General features: G+C 29.3%; 1 protein-coding gene across 1 annotated transcript; it reads left to right on the top strand.

Moving 5' to 3' along the window:
- Window positions 1-1795: 1795 nt before the first annotated feature.
- On the top strand, window positions 1796-10422 carry LOC117927188 (diacylglycerol kinase 6-like). Its single transcript, XM_034846624.1, has 6 exons — window positions 1796-1838; window positions 7786-7837; window positions 8449-8523; window positions 9468-9555; window positions 9702-9818; window positions 10069-10422. The coding sequence occupies exons 4-6, from the start codon at window positions 9493-9495 to the stop codon at window positions 10279-10281; spliced, it is 393 nt and encodes a 130-aa protein (XP_034702515.1). The 5' UTR covers window positions 1796-1838; window positions 7786-7837; window positions 8449-8523; window positions 9468-9492; the 3' UTR covers window positions 10282-10422.
- The last annotated feature ends 3387 nt before the right edge of the window (window positions 10423-13809 follow it).

The following is a 13809-nucleotide window of genomic DNA, read 5'->3' on the forward strand; positions in this document are numbered from 1 at the left end:
AAATATATATTACCAATTTTATCATACATATATTATATTTTCAATAAAATAATTGTATATGTTATTATTACTTGTTTGATGATTTCTTGGAATTTTTTAAATATTTTTTTGAGTCTTAATTAATTTCCTTCCTATTGAGAATTTTTTTTTATTACTATTAATATTATCTCCCTTTTTTTAAAAAAAAAATCCAACCATTAATATTTCATTAATTCCTGAATTTTGATCCTTGATTTTAAGAACCAAGTAAAGCCTTCATTTTGTTTATTCGGTTCTTGAATTTTTTTTTTCTTTAGTTGAGACTTCAAATGGAAAAATACCTATGCAACATCTTTGCCTTTTATTCATATATATATATATATATATGTGTGTGTGTGTGTGTGTGTGTGTGTAGAATCAAATTTCTAAAATTCTATGATGTGCCTATTATACAAAGTCTATGGTCTTTCATAACTAAATATTCCTAAGTGTTTGATAGCATTTAACTTTCTAATATTACAACACAAGTTTTAAATTTGACTCCATTATTAATAAAATACATTAAATCTATTATGGCTAAACAATCACATTTAATTCCAATAGCCTATGCTATGGATAGATATATTATAATTACTAATATTGACATTTTTTTTTAAAGTAATCCCATTAAACTAGTAAATTAGATCAAAACATCGACTTTTTTTTTATAGCAAATATATTAGGGACACTATAAGATTATCCATGCTTATCATGAGTAGCTTGATAATGGAATATGTGAAATTAACATCAAATGTGGACTTTATTTGTGGATTGCAAACTTATTGGTACATTTGTTGATCAATTATGAGATTATATAGGGATTAGATACCAATTCAAGCAAGAAGACAATAATGATTGGTTAATGAATTGATTGATATACTTCAAACTCTAGTGCTCACTATGACTTTCATGTAGTTTTTCATGCATACTTTAGAGGGAATTAATTCTAACATAATTTAAGTTTGCCTAAATATTAATTGGTTAGTCTTTAGGGTTACAAACATGAAAATTCCTACATAAAAGTAGATTGGGAAAAAGTTGTAGTGCATAACAAAATTACATTAAAATATCACACCTTTAGAGAAGTGGCCCATTTAACAGTGGAGGCATATCCTAGAATCTATAAGGTGTGCAAAATAAAACCATAGTTAGTAGTGATGAAATGCTGACATAGTTAATCAATATATTGGAGCTATATATAGAAATTCTTTAAAGATCAAATTGTCATGCCAATAATTAGGCATGACCTAACCAAGTTGCTATCTACCATTGTGCTTCAAAATATATCTACATATAATACATGTGTACTCCTATTTTTATAGCAGTCACATTAGTATAAATAGTTGATTGGGCATCATTTTCAATTGACTTATGAGGGTTTAAACTTGCTCCACCTCTTTTAATTAAATAAGTTTAGATATTACAAATTATGTATATGGGAGAGAGATTGTGATCTATATCATATTAGTTAAGTAAAAAATGTATAGTTCACATTTTCTTTACTAGCTACATGGTAGCATTTTCTTTTATTGGTAAACTTTTTTTTTTCCTTTGTTTATTTTTTCCTGGTGGGACTCCAACCTATAATCATTTGGCTTTGCTAAGTGAGCAACTCTCCTAAAACATCCATAAGATTTAATTTCTTCTAAGACAATCTTAAATTTAGAAGAATTAATTAATTAATGAATAATTCATTATTTAAATTAATGCTTGAAGTGGATAAGACTTTTTAACTTATTAATTTGTACTTCTTATGATGATATCTTACCAGGAAGGTGGCAAAGATCTTTGTGGGAGATTTTGGAACTATCTTATAATAGGTAATGGGTTTAGCTTGCTTGTACTTTTTTTTTCATAAATATTATGCAATTCATTATAATATGAATGTTCTTAGGAAACATAAGTTGAAAGAAACAAATCTATACTCAAGAAACCTAAACCTTAAATATGAAGAGTTTCCAATTTTTATATCTTTTTAAAATCAAGGCTTTTGTAGTTCAAAATGTAATTTGAAACTTTAAAAAATAACAAACCATTTGAATGCCCCTCTTATCTATTTGAACTTCCACTAAGTACATTATCCAATTTCACAAGTTTCAAGCTATTTTCAATTGCCTTTTCAACACTTTTGCATATAATTACCATTTAAAAAAACTCTACCATACCAAAAATACATCATTTCCTCAAATTTGATGACTTTTCACCTTCATAAACTCAATTCTATGGTACCTAAAAGTTTTTGTAGTTGTTAAGACCTATAAAGATAAGTTCATGGAAATTAATAAGAAATGGAAGAAAATTATCAATTTATATCTCGTAGGATCTCCTTTCCAAAGAAATGCTTTGCAATACCCAAATCCTTCATGTCAATTGTCTTTGATAATTCTCTTTTTAGTTTCCAAATCATATCTGCATTTTGTCCTACAATCATCATATCATCAACATATAATAAGAGAATGATGAATTTATCGTCAAGGAATCTCCGAACATATACACATGGATCTCCAACTGTTCTCTTGTACTCTTGACTCATCATGAAAGAATCAAATTTATTGTACCATTGTTATGGTGCTTGTTTTAATCCACATAGGCTTTTCTTTAACCTATAAACCATGTTCTCCTACCTTTTAACCTTGAAGCTTTTTGGTTGCTCCATAAAGATCTCTTTATCAAGATCACCATGCAAAAATGTAGTATTTACATCGAGTTGCTCCAATTAGAGATTCATACTTGCTGCTAATCCCAGTATAACTCAAATTGTACACATTTTCACAACAGATGAAAATATTTCATCAAAATTAATACCTTGCTTTTGACCGAATCCTTTTACCACTAATCGAGCCTTGTACTTTAACAACTTCTCGTTGTCTTTCTTTGTTTTGAACACCTATTTGTTCTTGAGTCCTTTCCTCCCCTTTGGTAGTTCTGTAAACTTGTATGTATGGTTTTTCCACAAGGAATTCATCTTTACTTACATGAATTTTATCTAATAGTCTTTGTCTTTGTGAGATTGCACTTCCTGGAAGCTTTCAGGTTCTCCCTCATCAGTAATTAAAATATACTTAGAATTGGGATACCTTGTAGATGATTGAAGTTCTTCGGTAGTTTATCTTAATTGAGGTTCTTTTTCTAGTGGAAGGGTTTGCTCCCCTGGTTAGCACTTCTTGTATTATTGTGGTCTACATTTTTCTCATCCCCAATGGTTGGATTTACCAATTTTGTTCCTTGTTCTGATCCTTACATCTCTGTTTCATTTGTAGTACCCTCTAATGAAGTCTGCCTTGGTGTTAAATTTGCAACACCTTCATATGTGAGTTTTGCACTACCCACGTTTTTCTCCATATCTTCAATGGTCTCGTGTTTGTGAAACACGATGTCTTTACTTCTGACTATCTTTTACTTTTCTAAATCCCACAGCTTGTAGTTGAATTTCTCATCCCTATATCCAACAAAAATACAAGGAATTGTTTTATCATCAAGCTTTGATCTTTACTCCATAAGGACATGTAAAAATGCTTTGCATCCAAACACCTTCAAGTGAGAGTATGAAACATCATTTCCAGTCCAAACTCTCTCAGGAATATCAAAGTCCAAAGGAGCCGATGGTAATCTATTAATTAGGTAAATAGTGGTGTTGACAGCTTCACCCAAAAATAACTTAGGAAGTTTAGCTATTTTCAAAATACACTAGACTTTTTCCATAATAGTTTGATTCATCCGTTCAACAATGCTGTTGTGCTGTGGCATACCAAGAAGTTCTCCTCATGCCTGATTCCATGCTTTGAGCAATATTCTTTAAATTCTTTAAAGATGTACTATCCACCATTATCTATTAGAAGAAGCTTTAGTGGATTTTCGTCTCTCTCTACCATGGCATGAAATTGTTGAAAATACTGGAATACCTGATTTTTTTGTACACTTCAGGTATACCCACGTTTTCCATGAAGTGTCATCAATAAAACTAACAAAGTATTTGTTACCGCCCAACGAGTCTATTTCCATGGGTTCGCAAACATTAGAATACATTAATTCCAATTTCTCCAATTTTTGATTGGAATTCTTCTAAAATGAAACTCTGTGATGCTTTCCAAATATACAATAGTCATAGGGGTTTGATTGCCTTTGGCCATAGGAATGAGGGACTGTTTGGCCAAAAGTTGTAACCCTTTCTCACTCATATGCACCAGCTATTTGTGCCATAAATATGGAGAAGCATCATCTTCAACTACATTTAGTTGACTTCCACACACTTTCACGTGTGTTTTGTACAATAAGCAACATAATTTGCCTCGCACCACCACCAAAGATCCTTTGGTGAGTTTCCAATTGTTGTTACCAATAAAGTGGCTATATCCATCCTTGTCTAGCATACATATAGAAATTAGGTTCAAACGTAGACATAGAAAGTGTCACACATCTTTTAATGTTAATGTGTACCTCGTACTTGTTTGTGTGCAGATGTTGCCAATCCCGATGATCTAAGAAACACTTGTGTTTCTCATTTTCACAACATCAAAGTCTCTCACTTTGTATATGGAAAAATATTCTATTTTTAAGATAGTGGTATGATGCCGCTGAGCCACTATCCACTCATCATCTTGATCTGCTACATGAAAACAATCTTCTTAGTTGTAGAGTAAGGTCACCTTGTTGTCACTGGTAGAGGTGGTAGTAGTGGTATTCCTATCGTCTACCTGCTTCTGGTTCTTGTCTATTCCCTGTTTTAGAAATTCACAGTTCCTTTTCATGTAGCCTATTTTACCACAATGATAACATTTTATCTTCTTTTTAGACTTTGATCTACCTCTTGATTTGTTTGCCCATAATGTCCTTTGCTTCTACTTTTACCCCTGTTCTCCATGACAAGGGCATGTGTGGCATTGCCCATCAAATCCTTCTTTTGAATTTCCTCATTGAATATGCTATTTCTAACCATACCCAATATGACTTTTCCTTCTAGGGCTAAATTTCCCATAGTACCACCAAAGTATTCTAGCTGTTGGGTAATGAACTGAGTAGCAAGCATGCCTAGGTCTCATCATCAAGAAAAAGGCCTACAATAGGTAATTGAGTGATCAAACCTTCAAAATAATTCAAATGTTCAACAAATGATCATCCCTTCTTTAGCTTTAAATTTATCAGCTTTTGCATTAATAAAATTTTGTTTGTGCGTTTTTTGTCTCATACATGCTCTCCAAATTCTTCCAAAGAGTTTGGGGATCCGTCTCTTTAGCAACATGGTTGTAAAGACTAATATCTACCCATTGGCAAATAGTACCCAATGTTTTCTTCTTTAATTTCTTTCTATATGCGTTTGGCATTTCACTTGGCTTAGCATTATCTCCCTCAATATGATCATATAAATCCTTGCAATTGAGGAAATCCTCCATCATGGATTTTCAAAATGAGTAATTGTAGCTGTAAATTTAATCATAGTTCCCAAATAATTTTCGGCCATGATTCTACCCAAACTTGAACTTCCTAATCACGCTCTAATATCAGTTGTTGGGAATGCGTGTGACCTATTAAACATTACAACAAGTAATATTTGAGTGGCTTTGCCAATCCACCATAATTGTCAATTAGTAATTAGGTGGCAATGCTAATCCATAGGAAATTAAATGAATAAGTTGGATGGCTATGTCAACCTTTAGAAATTTAAGTAAGCAGTTGGGTGGCTATGTCAACCTTCAGAAATTTAAATTAGTAAATGGGTGGCAGTGCCAATCCATAGAAAATAAAAGGGACAAAGAAAAAGGAACACCTAATTTATGTGTTAAAACTGTCATAATGAGGGAAACCTCCACTACGCAAAGATGAGAAAAGAATTCACTATGTGATAAAATTGGGACAAAATATTACTCTAGTATTATCCTTACTTGAGTTTAACACACCCCAGGATATGCTCGTAATCCTCAAAATTTTATCACTTAGTGCTCTCTTTGTCTCACTTTTTTACACAACTCTCAATGGTTGGAATTTTTTGTCTCACCAAATGATCCCTAGAAGCCTGTTATTTATATGCAATAATTGAAGGCCAAAGATTGCTTCCATTAGTTGAAATATAGGTAGGCTCTTATTGGAAGAAAAAATGCAAGATTTTACTAGTGTAAAAATGGGGACTTGGCAGTGGCAGCATGGAGCAAATAAAAACCAAAATAAAATTTGGTTTCTTAAGATGGCAAATTAAATGGCTACCTACCGTCTTCATAATAAGGATGGACCCTACCAATTATCTTCACTTTTAGTTGATTCTATAGACTCATTATCATTAGACTTGAAATCACTCTAAGCCATTTGCAATGTTTTCTTTTTCCTTTTAGGTATAGGGAAATCTAAATGAAAGTGCCCTTTACCTCCATAGTTAAAACACTCAACTTGAGATAATTTTATTGAGTACTTTTTATTTTTATTTTTTTTCTTAGAGAAAGATTTTTTTTTTTCTTTCTTTGAGCCATCTCATGTGTTTGTCTCATTTTGTATTCTCATGTACAATGATAGTGAATGCGAAACCAAAATCATCTTTAAATAATATTGAAATCCATTTATTATTACATCAGGTCATGTTTTTAAGGGATTTATCCTAATAGGAGGCAAGTAAATATGTCATCATGATTAAAGTTCTATATGAAGAAATATGTTATCAATCCTCTTAAAATGAGATAAGGATGTTATACTATCATAAAGCTATTGATACCTCCATTAATATAAAGATAGTGATGACTTCCATATTGATACCAAATATATTAGGGGCTTCTAAGGAAAGTTTATTAGCATTTTGCATAGTAGGCTCACACATTGCTTATACTCAGAAGGGTTAGCCAATTTATATATGCACATGGAAGGAGATCTATGGATGATATAAACTTGATTGTGAATGAAAAATTTAACCAATTATAAAGACTAATGAGAAGTTAGATATGCACATATGTGTGTATACATATATACAAAATGTGGAGTTGTCAATAACAAGGATAATTTTGGATATGGTACTTTTGTTGAGAGAGACTAAGTTGCTTAAAAGAGAAATTTAATTAGGTTTCCCTTAATCCCAAGTAGATTTTATATATATATAAAACACTCATGAAGTATGTAAGACATTTTGTTTGAGAATATTTTGTGGTGAAAGAGCTTCTCAACTAAAAAGTATGATGTTTTTTTGGTATTGAGTTTGTCTTACACATAATCTAATCTAGAATGGTTGAAATAAGCATATATGTACTAATAATTTGTGACCTCATCTAGAATAAGTTAAAACTTGATTTGATTTGATTTGATTTTCATTTTTTCAAGTTAGAATCAACTTATTGGTGTCTTAGTAAAAAAGGCAAGAAATTTTAATTTTTTTATGGTACTCTTAAAAAGTAAGATATGGATGTTTCAAATTCATTCTATATAGGTGGTCAAATTTATGTGATTATTCTACTTGGATTTTCACATTGTTTAGTCATCACATTTTTATCATCTATAGTATATAACTTGGTCTTCAATTTTAGACAAGTGCAAAATATGATTTTAGTAATGAACAAATCACATTAAGTCTTCTACATGACTTGAATGCTTACATTTAAGTAATCATTTATCACGCTTACCTTTATTTTCTTTCTCCACATATTTCTAACATTTTCCATGCCAAATAAACTTAGGAATGTTTACAGATAATAGTTAGCTCCTTGTGCATTAGATTACATGCAATAAGAATAGGATGATTGTTTGTACCCTATGCTTTAACTATATGACATTATATCTTTCTTATATTTGTATTAGGGTTGGATGCTCAAGAATGTTTTGGTGATTCTCACTTTAAATCATGGCCAAGGTAACTTTTTGATGTACAATTACTATCATTATGATATTATTATACTACTATTTTTAATTAATTTTCTATGTTCTATAATACTTTTCCAATTTAGTGTAATAATCAAGGGGTAGATGTTTACTATTTTGGAATACTTTGGGATATATTATTAACTTGCTAATTAATTTGGATGGAATGATAGTAAAAGGTAAGAATGCTTTTATTTTCTATAAGTACTGTACTACTATTTGAAAATTTAAAATAAGTAAAAAATGAACTAAAAATATGCGAATAAGTGACTGTATGTGTTGCCAACAATTATTTTATCATTAATATAGACTTACACTATAATATATTACTAAGAGAAAATATAATAATGTAATAGCCTTGAATTTTGTGAGTTCAACTGAAGCTTGAGATGAATGGCTACAATTGATTTCTGGAAGTTTGTTTAAACCATAACGTAATTTATTAAGATTGGTTAAGGTTGTTCAAGAATTTATAATTAGTTTTGGTGTAGATCATATATTTTTCTCATAATCATATTTAAAAGTGTAGACTTTCTTTACTATATTAATATTATTATTTTTATTGTTTGAAAAAATGTGAGAAGAATAACTTCATTGATACAGGAACATTACTTTGCCTATAATTGTTAAAATCAAGGATCAACAACATCAATGGAAGAAGTTAAAGTTACCTCGAAGGTAAAATAATGACATTATTTTCTATCATTTTTGTCTTGAGGTTAACATACATTGTAACTTCCATCTTTGTGTCACATCATCTTTATTTTTTTTAATTGTTTGGTGTCACATGCATATGTGCCTCTAAGATATAAGACAAGGTTGAAAAATTATCTTAGAATAAATGATGTAGATGTGATGAGTATTCATGAACCTGCCCTATTTCCACCATGAAAATGAAGAAACATCTTACAACATAGAAAAAAAATGATATTGCAAGGAAAAAGAAATGAGTTTAGCATTTTCTTTAAGGATGGGTATTAGTCAAACCTTTCATCTAGAGTTGGTTTTCTTTTAAATTTAGGCTTAAAGAATGTAAAATGCTTGAAGAATAAGTAAATTTTAATGAATATTAGATAAATTAGTGGAGCTTAATGAAGATTTGACAACAATTATTAAAAATCAGCTAAAAGACTAAAGTTGAGTGAGGATAAGGAAGACCAAAGTTATTTATAGAAAAGCAAGACCTAAAATTGTTTAATTCATCAATAAAATTTTAACTCAAAAACTAAAATGGATTATGACCATCCTTAAGAAAATCCACACAACAAAGTTGATCTCATTGTGGATCATTTTTCATGGTCAATAATAAAAGAAAATGATGAAATGATTTTCAAATGCTTTTTGTTGTATACTAATTCTTCAATACATCAATACTAGATAGCCTCCTTAACATGAATAAGAAATATATTTTCAGGTTTATATATTTTACAACAACATTCATTGAAAATGTCATTCTCCTTGACATGACCATACAAAATTTAATTATATTATATCTTGCAAGGCTATTTGTTGTTTTTATTTTTTTACTTTTACTTTTTGAAATTGATCTATTGTTAGCATTTAGTTCTCGTTTGAATGAACATTAATATTATTTCTAATTGTTTTTTTTTTTTCATTTGTAGCATAAGATCAATTGTTTGTCTTAACATGCCTAGTTTCCCTGGTGGACTAGACCCTTGGGGCAAACCAAATTTTAGGAGAAAAAAAGAGGTAAGTTTTTGAATGTTTTGTTTTACATTAAAAGAGATGAAAAATAGAAACTTTTATATATATATATATAGTTTCATTCAAGCTAACTTTATCTTTCTTTGTTTAACAGTTTTATTAAAAAATTCTAATGGGATTGTAATTTGTAGAGAAACTTTACATCATCTTTTGTGGATGATGGACTTCTTGAGATTATAGGATTTAGAGATTCATGGCGTGCGGAAAAGTTTCTTCCTTTGAATTTCCATGGGACTCGTCTTGCACAGGTTAGTTCTATGCATGTATATTTTCCTCAATCAAACCAAGCTTAAAACATGTTTAAACATTGATCATATAATTTTTGTTACAACTTTATGTTATGCTAAATATTGATAAGTATTTGAAGTTTTAGTTTTGATGTCCAATTGTGGTAGTGATGATGAAACCAACATGTTAATAATATCCATCTTCAAATGTCCAAGTATAGGCTAACTTCTGCTTTTTATTGTTGTTCTTCTTGTTTACTTCTCAATTCAGGTGCACCAAATTCGCTTTGAGCTTTGCAAAGGGATAGCTAAGCATATATACATGAGTTTTGATGGGACGAAATGGAAACAACATACCCCTATTGATGATGACAACTACATGATCGAAATCTCTTATTCATCTAAAACTAGAATGCTTGCAACTTCAACTTCAAAATGCAAACACAAAGCTAAAAGTCCTACATCTATTGAATATTCTCAATAGGGTTGAAATCTTCATTGAGGATTTCCTACTAAACCTTTATACGTGGATAACATGATAAAATCTTTATATGTATATATATACAAGCAAAAAGATTTGATGGAGGATATTGATGAAATCATATTTCACAAATTTATAAACTATAATCCCATTTAGGTATCTTTATATAAACTTCTTTGTTATGGTATTGATTTAGATATTCGATTGTACAACCTTATGATGGATATTTTAGTGATTACATAAAAATCAAAGCAGTTACCAAAATGAGAGAAACTCTTATAGTCAAGGTGAAACTACTATTGTACAAATTTATAGAAGGGCCAACTTCATAACCATATGATTGACAATTTAAACTATAAGAAATCTTGAATATGGGAGAACTCTACACAACCAAGATGTTATTCACATAACCATTTGTCATTGACTTCGATTTCTTATATTCAATTTCATTTGTCACAAAACCAAAGCAATTACTAAGTTTGAAAATTCATTTCACATCATTGATTTTATATTCTTTTGTAATATTATCAATCACTTTTCATAAGCCATTTAAACAAGGTTTTATATAAAATTGTAGATTTGGTTACTAAGTTCAAGTTTTTATTATTGAATTTCATGCATTTAATTTGGTAGTATTTATGAGTTTTTAGATTCACTTTACTGTCTTACTTTACATTATGGTTTATTTTATCATTCAAGACTACATGATTGTAATATATATAACTTGGGTGTATTAGGAGTTGCACAAAAGATTGAAGTTATGAATTCTTTGTATTTTGACGAGTGGCTTATAGCTAGTTCATGGACATAGGTAATTCATTTAAGGTTATAGCACACTACTTCCTAATAAGAGAGATGACTTACCTTTATCATTAGATAGGTTTTCCATGTTGAGTGCACTAGTGTGTATGATTACACATTAGATAAGATCTATGGTGAATTGTGACATTGACTATCATGTGATCATGATTTCATCATGCTACTATATCATATAGTCTCTAGACCATCACAAAATATTGTGCTAGTGTTAAAGTATTTATATTCCCTAAGGATTAGGTCACTATTAATTAGTAGGTAGCAATAGGTATTCTTAAGACATGTACCATGATATCTCATAGATTTTATTTTAGATAGTGTGTCCTCTTAGGTTATCTTAAAGACTTGTTAGCCTAAAATCTGGGACCATAGAAATTCCTTTAGTAGAGCTTGACTCATACTCTTTGTGAGATATATTATGTCAATTTGATCATATAATAGGAGGATTTGAGACTTAAGGATGGTAGACGTAATCTTAAGAGTGTAATAGCTTTCACTATGTTAGATTATGGACCCTAGTTCAAACTCGAATAGATAAAGGTCACAAACTTGAGAAATTTATTAAATTGGATTTAATCAATTTTCATCTTAGTGTAATGTCGTAGGTTATGAAAATGCAATTGACTTTCTTTAGTAGAATATTGAGTCAACTTTAGAATTAGATTCTAAAAGAAAATATTTTCCTATGAGTCTTAATGGGCCCCACTCAAGCTCATAGTCTTTATTAGCATAAAGTTTTAAAGTTTTATGTAGAATTGGTCATTTATGTGCATAAGGACATTTTGATAGAAGTGAAAGATTTCTTAAGAATTATAATTAATTATTTTAAGTTTTTCTAGATTGAATTAATTAATTAATTAGAGTTCATTAATGGATGGATTAAGACCTAAGCCCAAGTTGGGTCAAAGTCACTTGAGCTCACAAGAGAGTATATATAAACCCCTTGGGTTTTAAGGTTAGACTCTAACTTTCATACTAGTGGTCTTTCAAAAAACCCAACCCTCCTCTCTCTATCTCTCTCTCGCTCTCACTCATTCTCTCACTCAAACACTCCTTTGAACAACGACCAATACTAACTTGTTTTCTAGATTTTAAGGGTTTTTGTTTTTACTAACCGTAATTTTTGTTATAAGGGTATCTTGGTAAATTTGGATTTTTAAATCCCAAGAAATCTTACCAAGTATGTGATAGGATCACTAAGGCTGAGGGAAATTATTTGAATTTTCTTTTTTATATTTTTTATGCCTAATATGTATATTTTTCCTATCATATATGTTTTGCAAAAAAAAAAAAAAAAAAAAAAAAAACTTAGTAATTCGATGGAAATAAATTTTTGAGAAAATTGGAGTCCAAAAAGATATTACTTATTAAATTTATGAATACTATATATTAAGGAAATAAATTTTGTTAAAATAAAATTTAAATCAAAAGCGCAAAATTTTATTTTTAAAAATTATTCTCAAGGATTTTAAATATTTTTAGTAAAGTTTTCCTTATTGGATAAAGTGTTGTCTGGATTTTTTATTTTTTATTTTCAAATTTTAGAAATTTTCTTATTGCACTAATCCTCAATTAAAAAATAAAATTGAAACTTTGTTTAAAATGCATAATTTATCTTTAAGAATATTATTAGAATTTATAGTTATAATCATTTTAATGAAATAAATTGGTATGCAAATTAGATTCCAAATCTAACAATATTTATTAAATTGAAAAGGTATAGAAATAAGGAAAGTATGTTTTATGAGGAATTTTTAATCGTGAGAGCTAAAGTTTATTTTTTTATTATTCTTAATGATTTTCAAATTTCTTAAAATATTTTTTTAGAATCCTCCAAAATTACATATTTCCTTATCGGAGATGCTCTCAAATTTTCATAAATTGAAGTTTCCTATTATATTAGAGTTCCTAATTTGGAGAATAAATATTTTGAAAAAATTCAGAGGAAGTAATTTATCATTAAGTTAGGACATTACTAAAATGATTTAAGGAAACTTAGTAATTTGATGAAAATAAATTTCTTTGAAAAAAATTCCAAGATAAGATATTTATCAAATTGGAATTATGTAAATGACAATTTTATGAAAATAGATTTTAGAATTTGAGAGCATATTTCTAATCAAATTAAATTTTCAATAAAATACTCTGATGAAAAATTTAAAAGTTCACATTGCCCTATTACAAAATGTTTCTAATTTATGAAATAAAAATTTTCAAAATTTTTTAGACATAGAAGATAATTTATTCATCATCATAATTACAAAAGCCCTAAAGCTCTTAATCAATTCAAATGATCAAGTAAGAGTAGTTCATAGGCAAGCCTATAGCCTCCAATATTAAGCCCATCAAGGGTATGGACTTTCATCATCATCTTAAAGTCCATCTCAATTCTCGGTCATTGCCAATTTCAACAGTGGTTTGGGCAAAGGAATTAAGGAATGAGGATTTTCTTAAACATAAGACTAGATATTTTAATAGTAAGAGTGGTCAATCCTAAAATTGGAACTCTTCACATGATAATATTGATATTGAGGATCTTTGTTAATTTAGATATAAAATAGTTGAATCACCTAAAGTGGTCCTACTTGCGTAGTCTGAGAGTTGAACTTAAAAGGTATGCTAATATTATCTTAGGATTTTTTCATGTTTATGTTAAAATCTTAGATTTAAGCAATGAAAACAATATCAAATTTTCAAAAATGATTTTTTAGGGTT

This window comes from Vitis riparia, chromosome 12, assembly GCF_004353265.1.
Source record: "Vitis riparia cultivar Riparia Gloire de Montpellier isolate 1030 chromosome 12, EGFV_Vit.rip_1.0, whole genome shotgun sequence".
Classification (NCBI taxonomy): Eukaryota; Viridiplantae; Streptophyta; class Magnoliopsida; order Vitales; family Vitaceae; genus Vitis; species Vitis riparia.

What these genes read in the sequence shown, in the direction of transcription:
- LOC117927188 (XM_034846624.1), top strand. Translation starts at nt 9,493, where the DNA reads ATGCCTAGTTTCCCTGGTGGACTAGACCCTTGGGGCAAACCAAATTTT. An exon ending in ATTTTAGGAGAAAAAAAGAG is followed by an intron (nt 9,556 to 9,701) that starts GTAAGTTTTTGA and finishes TGTAATTTGTAG; the next exon opens with AGAAACTTTACATCATCTTT. An exon ending in ATGGGACTCGTCTTGCACAG is followed by an intron (nt 9,819 to 10,068) that starts GTTAGTTCTATG and finishes TTCTCAATTCAG; the next exon opens with GTGCACCAAATTCGCTTTGA.